Below are 26031 nucleotides of genomic sequence, written 5' to 3'. Positions count from 1 at the left end.
CTCCCCAGCCTGGCCTCACTACACACACACATACACACACACACAGTGCTGTTTAATGACGTTGCTCACATTGTCTTCTCTGCCTAGAATACCTCTCCTACCCCTTTCTCCTGGTTTTGGTGCCCTTCCTCTGTGCATTTACCCTTACATTTAACACATGGTATTCTCATTATCTGTTTATCTCTCCCAGTAGAAGACAGACACCCAGGGCCCTGCCATATCTTCCAGCCATTAGTATAGTATAGGCAGACATTTGAGAAAAATAAAATACTTCTGTTGAATGGATGTATGCACTGTAGAGGCAACAACCAGATGGACAGCATGGGCCGGATGGGGAAACTGAGGCCACAGCGGTTATCAGTGGCTCACGCCCAGAAGGGACAGAAATGGGCTTTTCTGTGCAGCAACATGAATTCCCCAGGGTCCCTGGTCTCCTGCAGGTGAAGCCTGAGTTTCCAGGTACAGGATCCTCTGGGTCCTCAGGCATGGGAGTCAGCAGCTGCAAAGCTCTCCAGATCGAGGGAATAAAGCCGGGTGGTGGCTGTGAGAGGTTGCACATACACAGACTTTCTCAGATCCCCAGGCCGAATTTCTTCACCCTTTTCGATGAGGGAACCCAGGTCCAGGCCTGAGGAAAAAGCACTCCCCCTTCTCCCTTGGCCCCAGGGTCCCAGGTTGTCCTTTTCCAGGCAAGGCTGGGAAGTGGCCTGGGAGCCTTAGGGCAGGTAGAAGGCAGCGCTGAAAGGGCAGCTAGGGTAACTGGCGTGGCTGCTGCTAGGGCAGCCAAAGATAAAGGAGGTCACCATTGATCCCACAGGCACTTAATTCTTCTGCTGAGGCTTGGGGCAGGGTTGACCCGAGAGCTGAGGGTGGGGGTGCAGAAGGCCTGTCACTGCCTCTCTCTGGGCCTGATTCTCCAAGTGTAAAATGGGTGCAGGGTATAATTTAAATGATTCTCTATGCTGGTCTCCTCTGGAGGGAAGTGCCACACCCTACACTCCACTTCTCAGCAAGGTTGTCAAGCCTGGGAGATCAACGCTGGGTAGCGGTAGCGGTGGTCTTCAGATATGAGAACTAGAGAGGAGACATCTCTGAGCAAAGCTCAACTAGAGGAGAAGACAGCATTTGGGACCTCTGAGAGGCAGGGTCGACTCGCCCAAAGAAGGCTCGGTGTCCAGGCTGCCAGCCCCAGGTCTTCCCCATTACACCATCCTCCTGACGGAGACTGAGCTCCAGGACCGACCCTGCCCGGAGCTTCCAGGGAGAAGAGCAGCAGGGTGTCGCCACTGGCCCAACTTCGTGGACAAAAGAAGCGGAGCCGCTTGATGGCCCCACCTCTGGGTCGCCCAGGGCGGCTCGGCCCAGTCCGGTAACCCCAGCCCAGTCCTCTCAGGAGACCTCCGGGAGACCGGCGGTCAAAGCCGCGGACGCTCACTCGGTCCCCCCAACCCTGGTCCCGCCAGCGAGCCCCGCCTGCACACTCTCCTCCGCCTCTGGGCCGGAAACCCCCCTTCCCCTCCTCCCGCCCCACCACCATCCTATGCCCCCTCCCGGTGGCTCTTCCTCCACGAGTCCGGGAAACCTTCCTCCGCCCCGGCCCCTCCCCCAGCTCCGGCCCCGCCCCGGCCCCACCACTCGCCCCGCCTCAGGCCCCGCCCCCTTCCTTCCCGCCCCCGTCCAGGCCTCCAGACCCCGCTATTCCCGCCCGGCCCCGCCCACCCGCCCCAGACCCGCCCCTTTCTCCACCCCGCCCCCGGTCCCCGCCCCGCCCCCGGCCTCCGGAAGCCTCTCCCCGCCCCCGGCCCCGCCCCCCCGAAGTTTCTTGGGCCCCAGGCTGCTGGCGGGACAGAACGTCGAGAGCCGCCGCCCGGCTGCGCGTGGATGGAGGTGGCGGAGCCCGCGCCGCGCCGGGAGTGAGCGGCGGAGCGGCCAGACCTCAGCGGATTCGCCATGGAGGAGGAGGTGAGGACAGGACTAGGCGGCGTGGGGAGGCTGGGCTGGGGTCTTCCAGCCCTTCACGGCGACTGGGGTCCCGGGCTCAGGCCTTTGGCCCTGCCCGCCCCACTCCCGCCCGTCTAAGGGGCCCCCACACCCAGACAGAGCCTAGGCAGGTGGGGTCAAGGGCGGGGACAGGAATCTGCGCTGGACACCTCGCAGACCGCATCCTCTTTTATTATCTCTTTGGCTTCTTCCACGACTGTCGTGGTTGTTATTGTCCCTCTTGGCTAACAGGGAGACTGAAGCGAGTTTGGCGACTTACTGAAAGTAGCCTAGGGAACTGGACTCGAACCCAGAGTTGTGTTGAACCCCTCCCTTCCCCGCTCCCATCAGACTGGATCCCGAGGGGCAAGCTGGTTGTGTGTGTGTCGTCGGGGGTCTATGGGTTCCGGGGTCCCTGTCCCAAGGAACTGAGACGATAGCCGTGCCCGGTGGTGATAGAACTGGAGAAGCTTAATTTTTCTCCCCTGTATAAGGCCCTGTGAGTCCCTTTTCCCCCTACCCTCGTCTCCAGCCCACATCCGTCTGTGAACACTCTAGCTTGAGAGTCAGGTCTGCACAAGGGCTGATCCTGGTCTCTGCCTTCCCCACATCTGAGGGAGGAAGACCTCCGGGCAAGAGCTTGGCTGCAGGACCAGCAGTGCCCCTTGAGCCTCCTTCCCCCTCAGGACACTGCTAGTCTGAGGTGGAGTCAGGTACTCTGTGACCCCTGCCCTCTCCTTGCCAGCCCAGTTCTCCCAGCAGCACCATCATTCAGCAGTCTAGCACACAGCAAGCACTTACTGTATGCCTGTGGAATGAATAAATTAGGAGAGGCCTGCTGGGTCTAGAGGGTGGTGCTGACTTTGCTTCTTATACCCTGAGGGAGCTCCAGTTTCTGTCCATCTCAGCTCCTGGGAAGGGATGGGTCTGTGCCTGGAAGGGTGAAAGGTGAAACTTTCACTCTTGGGGTGACCCTGGCCAACCGGGGAGCCCTGAGTGGACAAGGCTGCCTGTGTCCCCGTCAGTACCCACCTCCCTACTTCCGGGGGCCACTGCCCAGGGGCAGCTGATACTGGACATCAGCGTTCCCCCCACACCGGGCCCTGCGTTTCTGTGGGATGGTAGATAAGTCACTTCCCCTCTCGGCCTGCATTTCCTCTTCTATGAAATATAGGGCCTAGTCTCCTCTCTGGGCTCTGACAGTATGACTGTGGCCCCTTCTCTCGGAGTGGGTGGAGGTAGGCAGCAAAGTCAGGCCACTATGATTTGCTGTGGTTTCTTGCTGACAGGGGTGGGGCTGCCCTCCCCTGCCCCAGGCCCCTGCTGCTTCAGAGCTGGGCTCCTGGGCTCTCTGCCGGAGGCCTCTCCCCTGCTCCCAGAGGACACGGGTCTGGATTACTCCATTTCCCTGTCTGCTCTGGCCCCCAATTAAGAGAAGTTCTCCTGGGGCCTCCTGGGCCAATGGTTTGTCTGTGGCCAGCCCAGCCCTGCTCATTCCCTCTGGTCCTGAGTCTCTAGCATTGTGGCTTACTGACTCCCAGATGCCCAAAGCTCCTGGCATACCTGGGACATCGGTGCTTTAACCACTTACACCCCTGCCCCAGCCACACCCATACAACCCGGGCCCCTGTCTCCCACTTGGTGTCCCTAGCTCTCCTTTCCTCCCACTTTCTCTCCCAATAGCTTCCCCTCATTCCTCTAGCCCTCAGTGCCCACTTTTATTTCTCTAAAACACCTCTTAGATCATAGTCAAGTGCTCTGTCGCCTGACCCCAGGCCCAGGAAGGCCTTATCACCTCACTCCCAAGTGGCTGCTTTCGGCCCTACCCCTGGTTTTCAGCATTCTCACCCTGCATGCCAAGGTCCCTCAGCCTCAGTGACACCCTCTGTTCAATGGGCTGGTGGTCTCCACCAGGCTTAGTCTTGGTGAAGAAGTGCTGATCTGGACATCCGCCCACCTGTGTTCTCAGGGCCTTGGTTTCCCCATCTGTAAAATGAGGGGAGGGGATATCCAAAAATGTGATGATGTGTGTGCAAGAGATTTGAAAACTGTGAATACCAATGTAGGGCATTATTACTACCACTGGAGTAATGTTGAAAAGACTGCTTCCAGGTTTTCTGTCTCTGCCCTAGTCTTCTGTCCCCCTCCTGTCCCACAGTCGTCCTGCCTTCCCTGGCTCCACCTTGGGTGACTCCAGGCTGCCCATTTGCCCTCACCACCTTGAGTGAAGCAGCACTGGTTTTGTGATCTTCGGCTAATCTCTTGCCCTGTCTGGGCCTGGCTTTCTTTTCTTCTCTCTTTTTTTTTAAATTGTGATTTAGGTGAAAGTTTACAGAGCAAATTAGTTTCTCATTAAAGAGTTGATACACAAATTATTTTGTGACATTGGTTGCCAACCCCGCGAAGTGTCAACACCCTCCCCTTCTCCACCCCAGGTTCCCTGTTTCCATTCATACAGTTTTCCTGTCCTTTCCTGCCTTCTCGTCTTAGCTTTTGGGCTGCTGTGCTCATTAGTCTCATACACATGATTGAACTAAGAAGCACGTCCCTCACGTGTGTTATTATTGGCCCTAAAGACCTGTCTAACCTTTGGCTGAAGGCTGAACCTCAGGAGTGACTTCAGTACTGAGTTAAAAGGGTGTCCAGGGGCCCGTACTCGGGTTTCTCTAGATCTGTCAGACCGGCAAGCCTGGTCTGTTTTTTGTATGTGCGTGAATTTGAATTTTGTTCTACATTTTCTCCAACTCTGTCCAGGACCCTCTATTGTGAGCCCTGTCAGAGCAGTCGATGGTGGTAACTGGGCACCATCTAGTTTTTCTGGGCTCAGTTTGGTAGAGGTTCTGGTAGTTGTGGTCCATTAATCCCTTAGACTAATCTTTCCCTTGTGTCTTCCGTCTTCTTCATCCTCCTTTGCTCCAGCCGGGATAGGACCAGTAGATGTATCTTAGGTGGCCGCTCGCTGGCTTTTAAGACCCCAGTCGTTACTCACCGTAGTCAGATGTAGAGCATTTTCTTTACAGGCTCTGTTATGCCAGCTGAGCTAGATGTTCCCTGAGATGGGCCTGGCTTTCTTGTTCTATAGTGAAGGGATTGAGAGTTCAGGGTCTTTGACACCCTTTGTGCCTTTTCTTCTCCTCTGGGCCAAGGTTTGTATCTCGTCTTTTCATCCCTACCCAAACCTTGCCTTCTGCAGGGCCTTCCTAAGCCTTTACCTTCCCTACTTGAGAGCCAGGACTGGGGGATCTCTCAGGGTAGGTCTTATGTCTCTCCCAACAGACTAGGACCCTGTCAAGCAGGGAGTGCCCACCCATCTCACAGATTGGGGACTTCCTTTGGGCAGGGTCTGTGTGACCCCCACCAGACTGGAAGTCCCCCCAAGTTGCTGTGTCCCCCATCTGCCTGGGGACTCCCTAAGGGTAGGGAATCGGTCTCCCTCATTAGACTGGGTTTTTCCACCTGGGTAGAGCCTGTGCCTCCTCTCTGATTGCCCCATCACAGGGCTCTGACATGGCGGGTTCTTAGTAGAATTTGGTCAGAGCATCACTGGGTTTAGTCAAAGGGCAGAAGTTATCATAAGCTCCCTGTGATGTGAGGTCCTGACTAGTCAACAAGGTTTCTTCTGTTGGTCTTTGTCTCTCTGTCATGGTCCATGTTGTGTGTTGTGGCTTTGCACTTGCTCCTTTCTGTGCACAGGGTCGGGGTCACCTGGCATCTTTTATTTTTGATGAATGACCCAGATACTCTCCCACCTCAGGCAAAGGGGAGCCAGGCTAGTTCCCCAAGGGTGCCTCAGGAGCAGCTCACAGCTGCGGGGGAGGGCCTGGTTGAGGTTGGATGGGAGGGAAGAGAGTGAAACAGGAAGAACACTGGTCAGCTGGTCAGTAAGATGGGAGGAAGCCGAGAAACTGGGCTGAGCAGGACAAAACCTCTCCTGTGAGCCCTGCCAAGGGAAAGGGCCAATTATTAAAATTCACTGGGGGCCGAGCCAGGCCCCCTGGTGGGAGGGGGTCTGAGGGGCAGCGTGAGGGGCTGGGTAGAGAGTGGCAGGCAAGCAGGGTGGCTACTTCCGTGGATGATCCTGACAGGAAAATCCTTCCCTAAGCTTTGGTTCATGCTACCTCCAGCTCCTCAGTCGCCCCACCCTCCAGTCCCAAAGTTTCCTGCCTCAGCCCTGCCCTGGTCCTACCAGCCCTAGACCTGCCTGTCTAGCTAATCCAATCCTAGTGTTCTTTGGGTGTGCTCTGCTAGGCCAGAGAGGGCAGTGGTCAAGACACAAGGTCCTGCCTTGCACCCTGGGAACTTCATGTGGCAGACAGTGGGTGAAGCAGGCAGTGGTTTCGAGCAGAGGGAGTTTAGAAAAGGGATATGAGATCTGATGCGGTGGGCCCCCTGAAAAGCAGGAGGCAAGCCTGGAGCTCAGAGGTGGGAGACTTGGGCAGCAGCCTATACTCTATAGCCCCTACTGCCTTGTTTAAGAGACACAAAAGTCTGCCCATCCAGGCCACAGCAGGCCTAGGACATGGCCCGTGGTGCTCTAGCCAGTTTTGCCCAAAGAAGGATCATGAGTATGTGAAGTGTGGGTGAGGTTTCCATTTCTCAGTTCTACCCTTCTAGCCTTTGGCCTGTGACAGCCTTCCAGGGGCCACGGAGGGGTCTGAACCTCTGGAGGTCACATGGCTCATTGGGAGCTGAACACAGGGTGTCAGTATTGATGTGTGGAGGGGCAGCTGGGTACAGGGATAGGCTATGAGAGCCTCCCCCTTCTTGTCAAAAGGCCCTGAAACGAAGTCCCTTCTTCCTCTGGACAGGGTGGCTCATAACTGACCTATGGGCAAGCCTCCCACTTCCTCATTCCTCCATTTGGGAAGGCCATTTGGGACCATCCCACTTCTCCATTTCTCTTGCTATCTACAAGTCAGGAGAGACCCTGAGGGGGCAGCCCACATTTCTGGAACTCCTGGAGCACCGGGGCCCAGCATTTCTAGTCCGGGAAGACCTTGTCCTGAATTCTGAACCATGCCCAGCGAAAGGGCCCAGAACCAGAGAGGATGGCAGTGACAGCAACAATACTGATGGCTACCGTTGGCCACGTTTAGGGTATACTAGACTGCTTTACGTAAAGCGCCTTATCTTTATTCAGCAGCTTACATTTATTAAGCATCTACTGTGTACTACGCACCGTTCTAGACATTGAGGATGCAGCAGTAAACAAAACAAAAATCCCTGCCCTCGTGCAGTTCTAATCCTTGCAACTTCTGTTAATATCTCCATTTCACAGATGGAGAAATTGAGGCTTGCAGGAGTTCAGTGGTTTGCCTTTGGCCTGTCCGATTTGGGTTTCAAAGGCCAGACTCCAGCCACCAGAATTTGCAGTTCAAAGTGAGAACCAGGCTGGGGCTGCACTGCCTACAATGATGGAGAGCAGAGCCCTGCCTGGCCCCAGCGGCTGACAGCTCGCCACACCTACATCTGCCTGGGCTTGTCCTCCCTAAGGCAGCTGTGGCCACAGGGTATCCCTGGGGAGAGGCGTGTCTCTTTTAACTGGGGCCCCTTTTTTTGACTTTTATGTAAATTAAAAGTACAGTCAGAATTAGTCAGTGCCAATTTCCTTCTAGCATCCTCTAGATTCTCATACCTCATGGCCCTTTTTCCTTCTGCCTAACCTCCACGCTCTCTACTCAGAGCTACTAGTCACTGAAGCAAAGTGTTAAGCAAATTGGGTATATATTTATTTTTATTTCACAGATATCTTGAGCACTCATCTTGTGTAAAAAAACAGTCCTGGGTGCTGGGGACTCAGAGCTGCATCTGGCCCCATCTGGTGGGCTAGCTGTACCTGGCACCCAGCCACCCAAGCAAGCCATGGAGGGGGCATAGGATGTTGGTGGCCAGACTCGAGGCTCCAGGTTGGCTGCCCCTGTCCAGCCTGTGGTCAAAGGCAAAGAGCCCTGGAGCCTTCACCAGATGGTTTTGTCTCCAGGGGGTGGCTACCCTGAAGTCCTGGCCTGGGGCAGGGAGGGGTGGGGGCAGCAGGGAGCAGGGGCTGCAGAATGGGTTCTCTAGAAGGGTAGGGTAGAGAGACCAGTTACCATTCTGCCTGCCTGCTTCCTCCCAGCTTTCTGATCCCTGCTTAAACACCACCTCCTTTTTTTTCCTCTGGGAGGCCTTCCTGGACCACCCTGACCTGCACCAGATCCCCCACTGTCCTTTCTTGCTGCCCTCTTTTCAGTTCCTTCTGAGCATTTCACAATTGTCACTGTGCTTATGTCTGGTGTTTATTTGTTCTGCGCCTCCTCCCTGCCATTGTGAGCTCCGTGAGGGCAGAGATTGCGTTGTTTTTATTCATTTCAGCCTAGCTCAGCACATGTGATGCTGTAGGTGTTCAGTATGATGTTTGTTGACTGGCTGAGTGAACACATGATTGGACGTGAAGGGAGGCAGAATGGTGGAGTAGGAAGAAATAAGGGTCCAGAGAAAGCTGGTTTGAAATCTGGCTCTATCCCTCCAGCTGTGTGACTCTGGGCAAGTCATCTCTCCTTTCCGAGCCTCAGTTTGCTGTGCCGCGTGGATAATGATGGCACATCTCAGAGCGTAGTTAGTTGTACAGGTTAAATGAGACGACGTGTGTAATACTAAACACAGTGGCTCAGTATGAGGTGGCTGCTGCTGTGACTTTTATAGCTGCTACTGTTATTACTGTTATTGGATTAAGAATATTTGGCTTAGGAGTCATGGGTGCCCAGCACAGGGACATACCCCTCGCGTGGCCTGTGGACCTGTAGCTCCGTGACAGCAACCCTCATAGAATGTCCTGGTACTTTTTTGCAGGGCGTGAAGGAAGGGGGTGAGAAGCCACGTGGAGCGCGGACAGCAGACAAGGCCGGCTGGATTAAGAAGAGTAGTGGAGGTCTCCTGAGTCTCTGGAAAGACCGCTACTTGCTTCTCTGCCATGCCCAACTCCTGGTCTACGAGAACGAGGTAAGGACCTGCCCTGAGATTGGGGGGTTCTGGAATAGAGGGCAAACTGGGGTTAGCCCAGGTCAGAAGGAGTAGCCTAGGACTGGGGCTGGAAGACCTGCTGTACCTTTGACATGTTCTGCAACCTTGGACAAGCGCCTAACTTTCTCTGGACTTCTGTTTGCAATATGGGGTCAATATATCTAGGGACAAATCTAGATAGGGTGAGAGATTCTTTGAATTGAATGTGCATATAGATGTGTGTTTATTTCCTTAATTGTACACCCACACATCATAACTCCCTGTCAGTGGACAAAGTTCCACATAAATGAATGTTCCAGAAAACTGAACCTTGCTCCATTCAGCAATGGTAGTAGAAATAATAACTGGTGCTCATACTTGTTTGGAATGCTTACACACCTCTCATTTGACATTCCCAACAGTCCCATGAGAGTGGGCATTCTGGAACATTTTATAGAAGAGGATCCTGAGGATCGGGGGTGGGGCACAATGCTTGTTGAGCACCTCCCAGTGCATGGAGGACCCAGGTCTACAGCAGATCCAGTGTACCTTCCACCAAGAGATACCAACAAATAAACTCCAATACAATTTTTGGTGGAAATCCTCCAAAATATGTTAAATATTTTCTGTCTCCTTCAACAGAAGGTACTGGCCTAGGTTGATGGCTCAGGGCCCATCATTATCGGCATATTCCACACTGCTGGCCTATACTTCTCAGCTTTTCTTTCACCTTTTACATCAAGCTGCCGGTTGCTACTTCTATTGTCCTCATGCTTCTGATGGCCCTCACATCTTCTCCCTTTAGACTCTCATGCTCCTAGTTTTCAGCAGGCTTGAAGCTTAGACTCTAAGGATGTTAAAATTGTGTGTTAAGTAAAGGTCAGTAAAGCTTTGTGTGAGAACCCAAGGAGGCAAATACATTCATTCACTATGGGAATTTGTGACTGTTTTTGGTGGCTTTTACTTGTAGATGTGGTTTGTCTTTTGGGGTTGAGGCTGTTGGCCTACCTACTGAAAATGGGGTATCACTGTATGCCTTTGACAGATGAAGTAAATGGGAAGGAGCTGGCCTGGGGGCAGAAGAAGGCACCTGCCTCTCTTCCCCATCAGCCTCTCCCAGTGTGCCCTGGGGTATCTTGGCAGGTCCACTATTGTCCCAGGCCAAGAAAGCTTGGGCAACTCAGGTCTAAGTGTTTAAAGGAGGTGCCTTTGAGCGTACCTTCCTATCCTGCCCTAGTCCACAGGCTCACGGCTGGGGCGTCAGAGAAGCAGCGGAGGGGAGAGCAAAGGGGTGAGGGTTCACAAACAGACAGCCCCCCAGGTTCTGCATTGCTGCTGTCACCAAATTTGGGTGTACCACAGTTGGAGACGTGGCAGCAAAAAGATATTTTTATAAACAAAGGGGGTTGTCACAGCTCCCTCCAGTCCTAGCTGCTATAAGAGTGAGTGACAGGCCCCCAACTGTCGGCCCATCAGGCACTGCCAGACGTGTCTTGGGCCGCCTTGCCACATCTGGGCACAGCTGGGAAGCAGGAAGGATTTCACATCCCCTAAACAGGAAAAATCTAATTGTGCTTAAAAAAAAAAAAAAAGATCACTATTAAAAACCTAAATGCAACTTCAAGAACTTAGCACTTGGTGGGGGGAAGGGGAAAGGCTTGGCCCAGAAGGAGGAATTGAGAAATGCTTATTAGCTCAATTCCTCTTTCTGATGTAAGGAACTAGGGGAGCCCGAGCTAGCGGCTCTTGGCTATGTCTTTGCTGTCAGAGAAGCTGACATTCCAAAGATGCTGCCCCCGCCCATTGCCTGCTGGTTGATCTGTTTTTTCTGAGCTGCAGAAGGGCCAGGATGATTCAGCATTTCTAGTGGAGAGGAGACCCAGGCCAGGCAGCTGTGGGGAGCTGGCGGCTGGTGGTGGGGATGGACTGGGGTGTGTGTGGGCCAGCGGTTGCCCAGTTGAGGGAGGCCTGTAGACATGGGGCAGGTGAGCTGCTCTCTGGACAAGGGATCCTTCCCCAGGCAGCTTTCTTTCTCTGGATGCCTAGGTAGGGGGCGCTCCCTGGGGTCTACCTCTGTGCCAGGCATTCATTCCAGCAAACTGGTGGTATGCACGCCCCTCCCGAGGGCTGCCCTGCGCATAGGGTGGGGCAGCGAGAGAAGGCCAAGCAGGGACTTCGCACTGTGCTTCCCCGGGGCAGGGCTGGTGCCTGCACCTGGCAAGTGTGTGTTCTCAGCAGTAAGTGATAGAGGACTTCAGAGGAGAGAGGGAGAGTCCCAGGGCTCAGGGGCTCATGGAATGTGGTCAGGGCAGCTTCCTGGAGCACTTGGATTTTACTGGCCCTTGTGTCCAGACGAGGAACTTGGAAGGGATTGCAGACTAGGGGTTGAAAACGGATATAGAGGCAAAAATGGGGAAACACACCTGAATGAATCTGGATGGGGAAAACCAGGCTGTCCTGGCCATCTAGTCCCCTTCCTCTGAGTGGCTGAAGAGAGCATGTGGTTGTTAGCTGCCCCCAAATCATGGTGACTCCACGCACAACAAGATGAGACCATCATGATTTCGTAGGGCTTTCGCTGGCTAACTTTCAGAAGTAGATCTCGAGGCATTTCTTCCTGGTCTGTCTTAGTCTGGAAGCTCCGCTGAAGCCTGTTCAGCATCACAGCAGCACGCAAGCCTCCACTGGCAGGTAGGTGGTGGCTGCACGTGAGGTGCGTTGGCCCAGAATCAAATCCAGGTCTTCCGCATGGAAGGCGAGAATTCTACCGCTGAACCACCGCTGCCCTTGAAGAAAGCATAAGTTAGTGTCATCCACCTTGGCTGTACAATCATCTGGGAAACTTTAAACTAGACCGTTGTGTGCCTGGACCCCACCTCCTGAGGCCCTAATATAGTTGATCTGGGATATTGCCTGGGCATTGGGTTTCTAAAAGCTCCCAAGTGCCACCAAAGGTGAGAACTACTGGTATAGGCATCAGAATTGTCTGGAGGGCTTGTTAAAACTCAGATTGCCTGGCCCATCCCCCCAAGTTTATGAGTTAGTAGGGAAGGAGCCTGAGGATTTGCGTTTCTAACAAGTTCTCAGGAGATGCTGATGCTGCTAGTTGAAGAACCACCCTTGGAAGATCACTGTGGAGAGCAGCCTGTTGATAACACTGATGCAGAATCGCTCGCCAAGTGTCAGCGTCTCTCAGTACACGTAGATTAACGTGGAGGGAAATTGGGGCATCTTCTCTGCAAACAATCAAGTCCCTGCCTCCCAAACTGAAAGCTGCAGAGCACTGAACGCTCCCTGGGTGGGTGTTCTTGCTGACTCTGCATGATGTCCAACTGCCAGGATTTTCATAACTTGTTTGCCAGTCTCAGGGTGGTGTGCCCCCAGGAAGAGCCTGCTTCTCAAGTGAAGCAAGTTGGAAGTTGTTCCAACTTGGTCATCCCTGCAAGGTGGAGCATTGACCAACATTGAGAGCGGGAGCTTGTCCCTGGCAGCTTCCTGGAGAGGTACCTGGTGGATTGAGCCCATGGAGAAAACACTCAAGTACGAGGGCTGCTGGGCAGGAAGACAGCCTGGCCAGTGTCCAGTGATGGCCTGGGAGAGGTCTCAGGATGGCAGTCCGGAGCCCTTGCCTCTCCTCTGCATGACCTGTGGGCTGGGGTGAGGGGCAGCAGAGGAAGATGCCAGGTAGAGGAGCTAGCTTTGGTAAAGGCAGGATCACTTGTGGTGAAGGCAAGGCGTGGAGCCCCAAACGTGCCTTGTTCATGCTTCCCTCTGTGGCTCTGCCTTTTCCTTTTGTCCCACTTGATGACCTCCTACTCCCTCTTCCAGGCCACCTCTTGCACATACCTCTGCCTGGCCTCTGGGCCTGCATGGACCTCTACCTCCCTCTCTGAGCCTCTCCAGCATCCCCCTCAGTTTCCTCCTCTGGCGTTGACTCGACCCAGGGTGGGTGCCCTGTGTCTCATCTGCATGGTGAGCCTCCAGCACATGCCTCCAGCCAGCATGTACTAAGCACCGACCAGGCGTCTGGTGGGGTCTGAGTACTGCACCCTGGTGACTGAGTGGCAGCCCGAGGCTCCTACCTGACCATAATGCCCTCACTGGGTGGTAGCAGAGTCTGGGGTATGGCCTGGGTGGCTGAGGGTCCGGGTGTGCCTGGCTCTCACCAGCCCGTTTCCCCTCTGTCTGCTTCTTCAGGACGAGCAGAAGTGTGTGGAGACAGTGGAGCTCGGCAGCTATGAGAAGTGCCAGGACCTTCGTGCTCTCCTCAAGCGGAAACACCGCTTTATCCTGCTGCGATCCCCAGGGAACAAGGTAGGGAGGTGCCCGCTGCTGCCTGGCCTCTCTCCAGGCCAGTCTGCTTGGGAGGATCACCCTGGAAGGTTCAGACCCAGGGGTTGCCCCGGGTTGGTCCTTTCTTCATTTTGTCTTGGTGTCTCCCCAGCCCCTGGTTGACAGGAGATGCATTTGGGCTGTGAGAGAGTTTTGCTTCATTCTCTCCCTCCCAGGGCCCGGGGCCTCCTTCCCAGACTGTAGCTGGAAAGTAGTCTTTGAGGGATGAGGCCCTTAGCCCTCTCCCACACCCTAGACACAGGAGGCCCAGGGCTGAGGGCATGAGAGGCCTCTGATAGAAACCCTGCAGCAGGAGGAGGGTGCGGCCCCCTCTTCAGTCCAGGCCTCCTTTGGTGGGCCACCCTTCTGCCCCCATCCTGGACTTAGTGCTCAGAGGTCTGCAGCCCCCCGGCTTTCTTCCCCTTATACTTTTCTGTCTTTGCTGGGGCCGAGGAAAGTCTCTTGCCTGCGAGGCTCTTCACCTGTGACATGCCGTGTGTGCAGATGTAAAGTTTGCTGTTTGTACCACATTTCCCTGGCGGGGAGTCTGGGTGGGTGTTGACACACGGCGTAGTTTCACAAATGTCAGGAGGGAGTTGAGATTCTGAGGCTGGCGTGTACAGCACCTCTCGCCAGCTTGTGCCCATCTGCAGCTGGCCCACACCACATGCTGCCCCGACCTCTGCACGTCACATGGAGCCTCGCAGAGTGGGGCTGAGTCACAGAAACTGGGGGCTGGGTGGCAGATCTGAGTCTGGGCTTGCCAGAGGGTATTCTGGCTTTCCTCCAACTTTGGGGGTCTGGAGCCCAGCCCTTGGTTTCCCGGGGCCCTGGGCACTAGAGGAGAGCATGATGCTTTTCTCCTCAACCTTTTGTCCTGCCCTGCCATGGATGGGGACAAAGAAGCAACCAAGACAGCAGTGAAGGGGGATGTAGAGCTCTGATATCTCCTTGTATCTTCTCATGATGCCCCCTCCCCTCCAAAAGGGGGCTCTTGGGCGATGTGCCCCAGGGTAAGAGTGGATTTCTAGAGGGTTCATGGGGCTGGGCCCAGGTCTCACTTGACATCTGCTGCTTAGGACTGTTTGAGGAAGAGGACAGCCACACTTTGGTCTTTGAGGCCTAGGAGCCCTTACCCTGCCCTGGAGACCTGATTCCTCTCTGAGTGGGTACTGTGTAGGTGCGCAGGAGTTAGGGATGCAGAGCATGTAACGTGTGACGGCCTGTCCCTGTGTGTCTCCTGTATGTACTGCCCCTATGTGAAGCTGGGTGCCGGCCTGGCCTTGAGTCTATCTGTCTGTGTGTGCCTCTTAGTGCGCTTATGTGGATGGGGGGCGGAGGGCCCTAGCCTTGCTGTCCTCTGCGCATGCTGCTCTGGGCATGCCACCTTTGCCCAGCTCAGTCCCCTGGTGGTGGGCTAGGTGGGACCTTCAGAGAGGCCTGTTTGTCAGCTGCATTCTCTGCTGCTTCAGCCAGCACCCTCCCCGCTCCCTTCAACCCTGCCAGGAGTTAAGGTTGGCCCTGGGTGACTCTGGGAACAGGACACTCAACTGGAGGAGCCACTGGTGGGGGCAGTGGGTGGGAGGACAGCACACCCAGGTTACAGCTCAAGGGCTCCCTGACCCTCACCACCCCTAGGAGCTCCCCGGAGGGTGGGGACTCTCCAGAGGTCAGAGGGTGGACTGCTCCAGCACATCCTCTCACCTTCCTTTCCCATCGCCCTGGGTGTTCCCAGTCCTCAGTGAGGCCGCCAGCCCCGGCCAGGAGGTCACATGACTCTGGCTGTCTGGTCCTGGGGCGGTCTTTTTTCCCTCTAATCAAATAAACAAAGACTCCAGTGTCTTGCGTGCCCCTTCTCCCCCTGCCTTCCCATCCCCACGCCCCTGCCCGTGAGGTCACAGGCGGACGCTGCCAGGAAGCAGGGTGGCCACAGCCAGGCCTTGCTGCCCCACTGGTGGCAGCCAGCTTGCCCTTTCCTTTTCCTCTTCTCTGCCTCCTCTCTCCCCCTCCCACTTTTTTCCTCTTTGCCTTTTTGCCCTCCCCCTTTTCCCAGGCCACGTGGATCTGTTCTGAGGCTGTCCCTGTTATCTTTTACACTCCTAGTGGGCCTGTCCCTGTGGCTCTTGGAAGGGCTAAGGGGTGGGGCTGTGGCCGGTGGAGGGACTTCTTGATTTTCTTGATATTCTAATTGGGCCCATTCTGTTCATCCTTGTGGAATGCCTGGTTTATTCAGCCAGGATTATAGAGTTCCTCAGGGTGAAGCTAGGCCTGATTTAACCTCTTTTGGGAGTCCTTTGGCCGGCAGCATAGTGGGTCTTCCCTGAGGCCACGTTTCCTTCACTGCAGAGAAAAGAGCAGAGACACCCTCCCCAAAGTCTGCCACAGGCCGGCTGGGCCAGAGGGGAAGGGGCTTCGTTTGGGCTGGGTCCAGTGGTTCTGTCCTTATCCCGTTAAGACCCAAAGTGAAGACGCCTATGTAGGGTGACCTCACTCCCTTGACTCCCAGGCCAGCGCTCCTTCCCCTGAGTCCAAGCATGTCCTCAGGCTCTCTGTGGGTGAAGTCTGCATGGAGCAGGCACCTGGCCAACTCAGGGCCTGTGGCAGGAGGGGGAGCTGGGTTCAGAGTGGCTGATCCTGGCTTCCTTTCTGCCAGCCCCCATTGCAGGGACCCTGGCTGCAGCGCTTTCCATCCCCGAGCCCCGTGCAGCCCTGGTGGCTGGGCTGAGAGACAGTTGCCAAGGTGCCCTGGGGTTTCTGACTTCACTGCAGATCTCCTGCCAGGATCAAATTTACCCTGGTCATGCAAATGAGCATTTGGCTGTGCCTGGCAAGGGGAGATGAGGAGGTGGAGAGGTGGGTGGGACCCAGGCCCCATGAAGGGAAGGAGGCAGCAGGCAGGAGGAAGTTATATAATGAGGATGCTGAGGGGGCCAGGTGTACTTCCCTGTTACATAACTGGGAGAGTGGCAGGAGGGATGGCACTAACACCAGAGTGGGGTGCCCTGCTGGTCAAAGAACTAGGGCATCTTGAGGTCAGAGAGTGGGCAGTGCCCAAAAATGAAGTGAGGGAAAGAACCTCTGGCCGGTTTATTCATAGATGGGCTCATTCATTTGGTAAACATTTAGAGTACCTATGTGCCTTTTTTTTTTTTTTTTTTAACTATGTGCCGGGCCCTGGCTTTTCATCATGTTTAATTTCTTCAGCATTGCTCTGTGGTATTATCCCATTTCGCAGATGAGGTAACTGGGAGTGTTTTGTGCAGAAGGAAGGCAGCGGCGACCATTCCTATTACTGAACACTCACTCTGTGCTCAGTTCTAGGTTTAGTACTGTGATGAGTCGTTTTTCAGTGATCTTCTCATCTCCACAAGGCAGGTTGTGGTGGTGGTCTCCTTTTACAGATGAGGAAACTGAGGCTCAAGTTCAGACAGCTGTAAGCGGGGAACTCTGTGGCTCTGAGGCCCCACTGCTCTGTCTGCCCTCAGTTTCCATGGCCTAGTTCCTTCCCGCTCATTTTCTGTCTTACTACAGAGCCTGCCAAGGAGGGGCTTTCTGAGCTGCCCTATGATTCTAATGCAGGAGCTCAGAGCTCCTGCCTGAGATGGGAAGGGACTGGTGGGGGTGGAGTTGGGGATGGATCAGGGCTCATTGGTTCTACTTCAGACCACAAAGGACCTTGACCGTGTCCTGTCCCATCTGCTGAGCCTCATTTTCCTCATGAGGCACACCCAACGCCCTTCTTCTCTGATAGTCTATGATTCAAGGCCGGAAAAGAGACCTCCTCCAGGAGGGGTCTGGGCACATTTTTCAGTTGGGTCTTGGGCTGGATGTGGGCCTACTGTGGAGCTGAGGTGAGGCCCTGGTTCCAGTGGGCCTTCAATGGACACCCTTCACACCTGTCACCTCACCCATGCCTGGCGTGGCTATAGACTGGGACTTCTTTACAGTGAAGAAACTGAAGCCCAGAGGTCAGGTGGCTGCTGGGAAAGTCCCCTGGGGCAGGGCTGGATTCGAACTCTTTCCCCTGGGCAAGGCTGATTCCAATCCAAACCTCTGGTAGCTCCATACTGGGGGACAGCCCCTCCTCTGCTGGCTTCCCAAAGCTGGGGTGTCAGGCACATTGTGGGGTTCATTTTGGTTTGTTCCCAACCAGCTGTGCCTAGGGTGGGTTCGAAGAGCTGGGAGGGAAGCTTCCTTAAGACCCTAAATATGAGCCCTGTTAAATGTCTGCCATCCCCCTGTCAGGTCAGTGACATCAAATTCCAGGCACCCAGTGGGGAGGAGAAAGAATCCTGGATCAAAGCCCTCAACGAAGGAATCAACCGAGGCAAGAACAAGATCCTTGACGAGGTGCGATTCAGCTGTGTGGGTGGCTCTGTGTCCCCCCTTTTCTGTCCACCCGTGTGCCACCTGAAAGAGGACCCTGCCCCCGCCCCATCCCGGACAACCCCTCAATTATGTCACTGCTACAGACATTGTTACAGACACTGGGTCATCTGTTGTTACTTCATTTAATCCTTACAACAGCCTCCCATAGGTGGTAATATTCCCCATTTTACAGTTTTACAGATGAGAAATTAAGTAATTTACTTTAAATTAAGAAGCAGATCAGTGGTGGGTGGAATTGATCTGACTGCAGCTATGTAAGTTGCATCCTTTCAACCCAACCTCAGCTGGGAACAGCAGGCAGACTCAGGCTACAGAGGCTGGGGGTGACCTGAGAGCTTGAAAGTCCACTTTTTATCTTTGCCACAAAGTTGTGGGTTGGACTTACTCTCGACCCTGGGCCTCCCTGTCTGCTGTAGTGACCCAGCCCTGCAGACCTCAGCCCTCTGTGCTGGTAGTGGTGACTGTGGCAGTGGTGGCCGTGATCAGTCTTGAGGTGGGCAGGATGTCTGTTCCATGAGGCCAGGCTCCTGGGGATGCTTTGTCTTTGACACCATGGGTTCTTAGCTGTTTTGGCTAAAATCTTGGGGGCCATCCTGAGTGACCCCTTGAATTGCAGGAGGACTGAAGCCCGAGGGAGGTGGGGTGAATCTTCCAAAACAAGTCCCCCATTAACACCCAGGTCCTCTGACTCCTAGCCCTTGGCGCCTGTGTATGTCCTGTGTGACTACATCATGCTCAGCCCTTCACTACCTGCGGAGAGTGTCCCCATCTTGAGGAGAGAGATAATGGGATGCATCGTGGGGTTTGGGAGAGGCCCCAGGAGCCATGGGCTGGGCCTCCTCCCAGTCTGGGTGAAGCAGGATGGTTCCACCGCTGAGGAGCAGAGACAGCCCCCCTCCCCCAAGTGGGTCTGCACCCTGAGCAGAGCTGGGGTGAGGAGTCTTAGCCTCACTCCGCATCAAAGGGTCAGGCTGCTTCATGGCCCTGAGTCTGGTTTCCCATGGGAACTTTACTCTAGGGCTTGCCACTCCTGCTGCCCCCGGTTCCCTCCCTCAGAGGTGTTGCTTTCCTCCAGACATCCCGGCCCAAGGGGGCAAAGGCCCTACTCTTTCCTGGGCTAGCCTCAGGGGTCCTGGGAGAGTGGCCTTTTCTCAGGTACCACAGGGTCTGAGCTGGGCACATAGTTACTGCAACCCACAGCTAAGCCTCCAAACAGCCTCAGGCTGCCTGGGTCTTTATAAAAGGCAGAGGAGCAGGGCTGATAGTCCATGGTGGACCAGAAAGACTGAGGGGTAGCGGGAGCACCTCAGACTCTGCAGAGACAGACGTGGCAATGTAGAGACAGAGAGGAGCAAGGGTCCAGAAACTGGGTGACACCTCAGAGAGAGGACCAGCGGATGGGACCCTGACCCCATTAAGTGAGGATGGCGGGTACAGACCCTGCTTCTGGGTCATGTTAATGCCTGGGTACTTCTCACTCTCCCCAAGGCCTGGTGGGGCCTGACTTGGTTTCCCTTTCTTCCCAGGTAAAGGTGGACAAGAGCTGTGCCCTGGAGCACGTGACACGGGACCGGGTACGGGGAGGCCAGCGGCGCCGGCCACCTACGAGAGTCCACTTGAAAGAAGTAAGGCCTTGCCCCCAGTTTGGTTGGGTTGGAGGTCAGTTGAGCCTGGGACCACAGGCCCTTGGGGTGGCAACCAGGCTTGGGGCCACTTTTTTCCTGAGGGGGCCCCTAAGTAGTCAGTCTACAGGGATGTCTATGTGGAGGAAACTGTGTTATGTGTGCTCAGACTGTAAATGTCCCAAAGTCCAGAGCCTGCTTCATTTGCTGAATCCACACGCTGACCTTAGCCAGTCCTGCCCTTCAGAGCTCAGCCTCTAGGTCTTACAGGAGAATGGCTCTGACCACAGACTGCTGTGAGGAGAGCTGTGTCTAATTTTTGTACAGAGGGGGGCTCTGGGAGGCCAGGGCAGAGAGGGACCACCGAGGAGCTGACCCTTGAAGGATGGCAAGGGTTTCAATTGGTAGACTGGGGGTGAGGGGATTGCAGTGGAGGGAAGGGTGGGAGCTGAGTTTTGAGGCAGGCGAGTTGAAGTTACGCTGAGTAGCACCGCTAACTGAGAGATTGCCTGGCACAGGAGGATCGCACATAGAGGGAAGGTTCTCCCCAAGCTTGAGATGGGTGAATGGAGGCCCTGAGCACAGGGAATTTGAAAGAGGGAGGAACCCCCTTTCAGACCAGTGGAGCTGATGGGTCTGTGGTAGGTGGTGAGGGGGAGATTTTGGAGGCCTGTAAAGAATGTCAGCAAATGCTACATTTGGAGGGTGAGGGAAGAGCAGCCAGTAAGGAGCCAAAGAGGAGGAAGCAGAGATGAGTGGCACAGACCCTAGGGGGTCGTCAGCCAGGTGGCAGCCACAGGTCATAGTGGCAGGATGAAGGAAAAGGCAGGTGGGACATTTACAGCATATTTTCTGAGAGGAGGAGTTAGCTCAGGGTTGTTATGAGGACTTCTGAGGGAAGGGGACATGGAAGGGAAGCAAGAGGCAGGACCACACTTAGAAGAAAGGGGCCCAAGGTTGCTGGAGGGCTTGTTTTTGAGATGAGGCCGCCTGTTCCTGTCTGTCAGCTGAGGGAAAGGAGCCTACAGAGGGCGTAGCTCAAGTTGCCAGAGAGAAAAGGAAGACCTGAGGGGGGGACGGCTAGGAGATGTTGGGGGAGGGGCAGCCTTGGAAAGAGGGAACCCTCTGAGAAGAGTTCAGGGAGGGAGCTGTGTGTGGCAGGGTCTCTGGTGGTCCCAGTGACTGAGTGTACCTGTCGCCCAGATCACTGGTGTGTAAATATAAAAGGAATGAGGGTTAGGCTGTTGTTTGTGCGAGGCTTCCAAGCAGGACCCTACGTTCTGAGGAACCTTGGGAGATCAACTCCCCATGACCATGGGGTTGCTGGGTGTCCTCATGGGTCCCTGGAGCCAGGTGCGGGGACAGCCATTTGCTGGGCGCAGCTGTTCTCTTCTGGCAGTCAGCTGTGGCCTGGGGCTGCCCAAGTCTGGGACTCTGTCTGACAACATGAGGAGAGAGGGCACAGGGTGCTGAGCAGCTGGGCAGGCAAAGGCTGGAGCGGTTTGACCGGAGGGCTGGGTTCAGGGCTGGCAGACTGGACAGAAGTCTGCGGGAAGGGGAAGCAACAATGAGTGAACTTGAGATGACTCTGGAGACCTGAATTTGCATTCTCTTCCTGTCACCAATTGGCTGAGGGGACCATGGGCATGGTGGCACGTGGGTGGGTTGTAGAGAAAGGACCTTCCCAAGACCATACAGGTAGAGGGCAGAAAGAGGGCTGAAATCACGTCCCTTGCTGCTCAGGCCAGCACAGTTGCCACTAAAGAAGAATGACCTCTTTCACCAGCTGGGGCACCGAGAGGGCACTGTGGCTCTGACTTCCTGACCTATGACTCTGAAACAGAGTTCTCTGGGGATGTAGGAGAGGAGTCATCAGAGAATCAGTTCTGCTTCTAACCAAGTGGCCTTGGAAGCCAGGGAGGGATGGAAGGTGGGGCGGGGGAGGTGGGCACCATGAATGGGAGGGTTTGAGGACCCTTGTAGGTGAGTACACTTGACCCAATGGTCAGTCATCCAAGATGATGCCCATATACTGCCTCCCACCAGGTGGCCAGCGCAGCTTCTGATGGGCTTTTGCGCCTGGACCTTGATGTTCCGGACAGCGGGCCACCAGTATTTACCTCCAACGATGATATCAGTGCAGCCCAGCCCCGAGAGAAGCTTCGGCCCCCCATGCCTCCCACCAAGCCTTCATCGGCACTGGAGATGGCCAGCCTTGGTGACAGGGTGGAGCCACCTGCGGGAGAGAGAGCTCCAACCCCCATCTCAGCAAGCACCGAGACCTACCCTGAGAGCCAAGAGGACTCAGAGACCCCAGCCGAGGAGGACAGAGGCCCCGAGCAGCCTCCCAACAGGATCCTGTCTGACAAACTGAAGGTGAGCTGGGAGAACCCCAGCCCTGAGGAGCCCGCTGCTCCTGAGAGTGCAGGAGCACCCCAGCTACCCTGTTCTGAGACATCTGAGGCTACCCCCAAGGAGGGTGGGAAGCCCCCTACGCCCCCACCCAAGATCTTATCGGAGAAACTGAGAGCTTCCATGAGAGGCGTGGCAGCTTCTGAGCCGGCCCAGAGTCCTGGGGTCCCTGAGATCTCTGCCCCAGGTCCAGCCCAGGTCTCAGTGAATGGCATAGATGACAGCTCTGAGGCCGCCAAGCTATCCAAGGCCACGGCCACCCCAGGAACCCACCAGAAGGATGCAACAATGTCTACCACACCGTCTCTCTGGGACCCGCCGCCTCAGTCCCGTCCCCGCCGCTTCTCCTTTGGGAACCTGCTTGGGGAGGGCTCCCAGGATCCACAGCAGCCCAGGGAGCGGCTGTATCGTGCTGAGCTGGAGGTGAGGGTGGCCTCAGAACAGACGGAGCAACTGTTGAACGAGGTACTGGACACTCAGCCAGCCACTGTGAGCGCCAAAACACTGCTCAGCCAGGCTGTGGAGCAGCTGAGGCAGGCCACTCAGGTCCTGCAGGAAATCAGAGATTTGAGGGAACTGAGCCAGGAAGCACCTGGGCTAAGGGAGAAGCGGAAGGAGCTGATGACCCTCTACAGGAGAAGTGCACCCTAGGGCCTGCTGGGCCAGAGGCATAGTTCCTCCTGGCGGACCCAGTCCATCAAAGCCCAGCCCCGTAAGAAGTGAGCTTCTGCTCAGACTGTGGAAGGGCCACTGGGCGTGTTGGGATTCTTCCAGGAACTGCTGAGACTCCTGGGTGTCCTTCCCACCCTGGCTTGGGCAGGCCAGTGGTGCCAGCTACCACCCAGGCCACTGCCTAGCTATCTGGCTTGGTCTCCAGGCTCTGGGTTTGTGAGCTCGCGTGGTTGTTTGGAATGCCCCAGGGCTTTGGCATAGTACCTGGGGTTTCTGGGGGTGGCATCATCTCTGTTCCCCACCCTCAGCAGTTTACATTCCTGACTTTTGAATAGAGCACAGCTGAGCCCCTCTGCAGCCCCCATCTGCAGACATTCCTAGGCAGGAACCCTTATGGCAGAGGTCGCCTTAAAGCCAACCCTTCTCCCACCCCCACCCACCTGTTCCGAGTAGCTGCAGAGCCCTGGGCCCAGGCCAGGGGCTCAATTCACCCCTCAGCCGGGTGAGACCTGGAACCCAGATGGGCCTCTCAAGGCAGGCAGAAGGCAGTCCTGCTGAAGCCGTAGCAGTGTAGCCTCTCTCTGGGCCTGTGTTTCCTTTTCTGCAAAATGAAATTTTCTGCAGGCCCTTCCCCTCTTGTGAGCTATGATTGGAGGGCTTAGATCTGGAGGACTCCAAGGCGGAGGAGTTCAGCCTTCCGCATTTCTGAAGAGGCAAACCTCAGAGTGGCCCTGAAGTCAACCTCAGAGAGACCCGTATGTAATGACCGTAAACCAACCTTCGGAAGATAACCCCCAAATTCTGTGCCTCCCCCCCAAAAAAAGGGTTTATAACTGGGTCTCTGGTTCCTTCTCAACCCAAACAGGTTAATGTCCCAGCCATTTCTTCAAGTGCTGGTGAGGGTATGTTAGGGCCTAAAACCACCCCCACCCTGTACCCCAGACGTCAGTCAAGCCCTTCTGGAATTGCCCCTGGCTCCGCGGCAATCCAGTCTCCATCTCACTGCAATGGCTGGACCAAGGGAAGAGCCACAGGTTTGGGTCTGGCTCCCCAGGCCCAGCCACCCTCCCCGGGGCCTGCCCAGGGCCCTTCTGCATGTGCACTTTGTTTACAGAGAGACGGGAGACAGGGGGCACGGTAGCAGGCCTCGGTCTTGTTTCCTAGTGACCCAGCCCCAGCTACCAGTAGGGCCCACTGAGGGCCTGCCAGCACAGGCCGAGGCTGTCTTTACTGTGCTTTCACTCTTGTCTTGAAGGGAGTGGCAGGAGTCCCGAGGGACAGAGTCCATTGTGGCCTGCAGGGGTGGGAGTGAGCAGCAGTGTCATGGCTCCCGAGTCCCCAGCTGGCCTCCTCAAACCACACTCCTGGAGTAAAGTGGGTTCCCCTGCCACAGTTTGCCTCTCTGCCTCCATCTGTCTCTGACACAAGAGCAGGTATGTTACAAGGTGCCCACGGTCATGGCCCCTCCTGCCATCTTCCCTCGGGGAACAGCATATTCCCACCAGCAACCAGAGGTGGCTGGGGCTTTAACCAAGTTGCTTGCTCCAAGGTATTGGAGCCTCAGTTTCCTCATCTGTCAGTTTCTAGGCTGGACGGTAGCTCTGGGCCACCTCGTTTGTCTAATGCCGTTAGTGCCCATGGGCTTCCCATACTTTGGCTTCCATGGGAGGGGGAGGAATAGCCGCCCTATCCAGGGGCTGCTTTGCCTGCCTCCCTGAGGAAGATGGCATTCTGTCTTCTGCTTACAAAGCGCCTTCCTTGAAGTTTGGCAATAAATCCTTTACTACGGAACTTCTCTGCTCCAGCCTGTTTGTTGGTGTGGGGACCAGCTCCAGGGCTGGCCTCGAAGAAGCAAAAGGAGACAGATTGATTAGTAACATCGCTGCTCCCCCAGGCTTGGTTCTAGGGTCCCTTTCCATAGGCTGGGGTGGGAGCATCACTGTCCCTCAGGGATCTGTCTTGGCTAAACTCAGGCCCTTCTAATTTCACCCCCTTCCACCAATCTTTTCTAGGCTGGGAGCTAAGGGTCAATGCTTTTCAAAATATTTTTTCAACTTTTTATTTGGAAATAATTTCAAACTTACAGAAAAGTTGCAAGAATGAAAATAGTACAAAGTATACCATATACCCTTTTCCCAGATTGGTGGCTCAGTGGTTAAGAGCTCGGCTGCCAACCAAAAGATGGGCAGTTCAAACCCACCAGCCGCTCCTTGGAAACCCTATGGGGCAGCTCTACTCTGTCCTATAGGGTCACTGTGAGTTGGAATTGACTTGACAGCAACAGGTTCTCCCCCCTCCAAATTCACCCCCGTTGTTTCCTCATTTCCCCACTCTCTCGTATACACATAATTTTTTCCTGAATCGTTGGAGAGTTTAGCTGTACACCATGGCCCTTTCCTCCTAAATACTCCATGGGTGTTACCTAAAAATAAGGCTCTTCTCTCATATAATCACAAGACAGCTATCAACTGTAAATTCAACATGGATACAATCATTTATTATTTGTATTCGAATTTTGTCATTTGACCCAATAATATCCTTTTATTGTATTTATTCTTTCTCGGTGCAGAATCCAGGGTAGAGGCAAGCTTTGCATTTAAATGTCATGTATCTTTAGTCTCTTTAATCTGAAACATTTGCTCAGCCTGGCTTTGTCTTTCATGATGTTGGCATTTTCAAAGGAATACAGCTCCCTCTCCCCTTTTTAAGAGAACAGTCCCCACTTGGGGTTTGTCTGCAGTTTCCTCATAATTAGATTGAGATAATGTATTCTCAGCCACAAGACCACGTAGGTGATGTTGGTCTTTCTCAGGACATCACATCTGGAAGCAGACTGAAAGTGTTCATTGTGATCACCTGGTCAAGGTGTCCAGTTTTTTTCACTGTATAGTTAATGGCTTTGTTTTGTTTTTCCTTGCAATTAATATGAAATCTGTTATATTTTCATATTGGGAGATATTTCAGTACCATGCAAATATATTGTATCTCATCAAAATTGCCCCTTAGCTTTAGTATCCCCTGGTTATTCCTGCCTGAACACGTCTTTCCTCTGATGGTTCCAAAATGATGGTTCAATTGTTACTTTAACCTCAGAGCCTGGTCTTGGTCAGGGCTGAACCTTTAACCCTGTCTTATGCCTCTGGCACCCCTGACACATCTCAGTGGAACCCCAGGGCTTCAGGGAGCACTTCTGGGCGCCAGTGGAAAGAGCTCTGGGTCAGGCCGCCAAGGTTCCAATCACACTAAGGGACCTCAGGTCAGTCTCAGCCTCAGGGCGTCTCAGTTTCTTCATCCTTCCAAGGAGGATTACAATGCCCCCACCCCCGCACCGTTCCCTTGTGAAAGGAGCCCCGGTGGCGCCATGGGTAAGTGCTCGGCTGTAACTGAAAAGTTGATGGTTCAAATTCTGCAGCTGCTCCACAAGAGGAAGATGTGGCAGTCTGCTTCCATAAACACTGCAGCCTTGGAAACCCTATAGGGGTTTCCTATAGGGTCACCATGGGTCGGAGTTGACTCGATGGCAACAGGTTTTTATTCCCTTATGTGACAAGGCACCATTGTGCTCACCACAGTCTGAACCCCTTCCTCCTCCCCTGTGAGGGCTGCTGGACAGGCCCAGAGGCTGACGTAACAGGAAGCACCTGAC

The 26031-nt window shown here is 54.8% G+C and overlaps 1 protein-coding gene across 2 annotated transcripts; it reads left to right on the top strand.

The window, feature by feature from the left end:
• The first annotated feature begins 1838 nt into the window (after positions 1-1838).
• Positions 1839-23247, top strand: PLEKHO2 (pleckstrin homology domain containing O2). 2 transcript variants are annotated; one of them, XM_064267397.1, is made up of 6 exons: positions 1839-1962; positions 8809-8958; positions 13156-13272; positions 17536-17640; positions 19206-19304; positions 21348-23247. In XM_064267397.1, the coding sequence occupies exons 1-6, from the start codon at positions 1951-1953 to the stop codon at positions 22362-22364; spliced, it is 1500 nt and encodes a 499-aa protein (XP_064123467.1). In that variant the 5' UTR covers positions 1839-1950; the 3' UTR covers positions 22365-23247. The 2 variants fall into 2 exon arrangements, with proteins under 2 accessions (XP_064123467.1, XP_064123468.1); XM_064267398.1 differs by lacking the exon at positions 17536-17640.
• The last annotated feature ends 2784 nt before the right edge of the window (positions 23248-26031 follow it).

Source organism: Loxodonta africana, chromosome 13 (genome assembly GCF_030014295.1).
Source record: "Loxodonta africana isolate mLoxAfr1 chromosome 13, mLoxAfr1.hap2, whole genome shotgun sequence".
NCBI lineage: Eukaryota > Metazoa > Chordata > Mammalia > Proboscidea > Elephantidae > Loxodonta > Loxodonta africana.
This window is presented reverse-complemented; position numbering and strand designations above follow the sequence as displayed.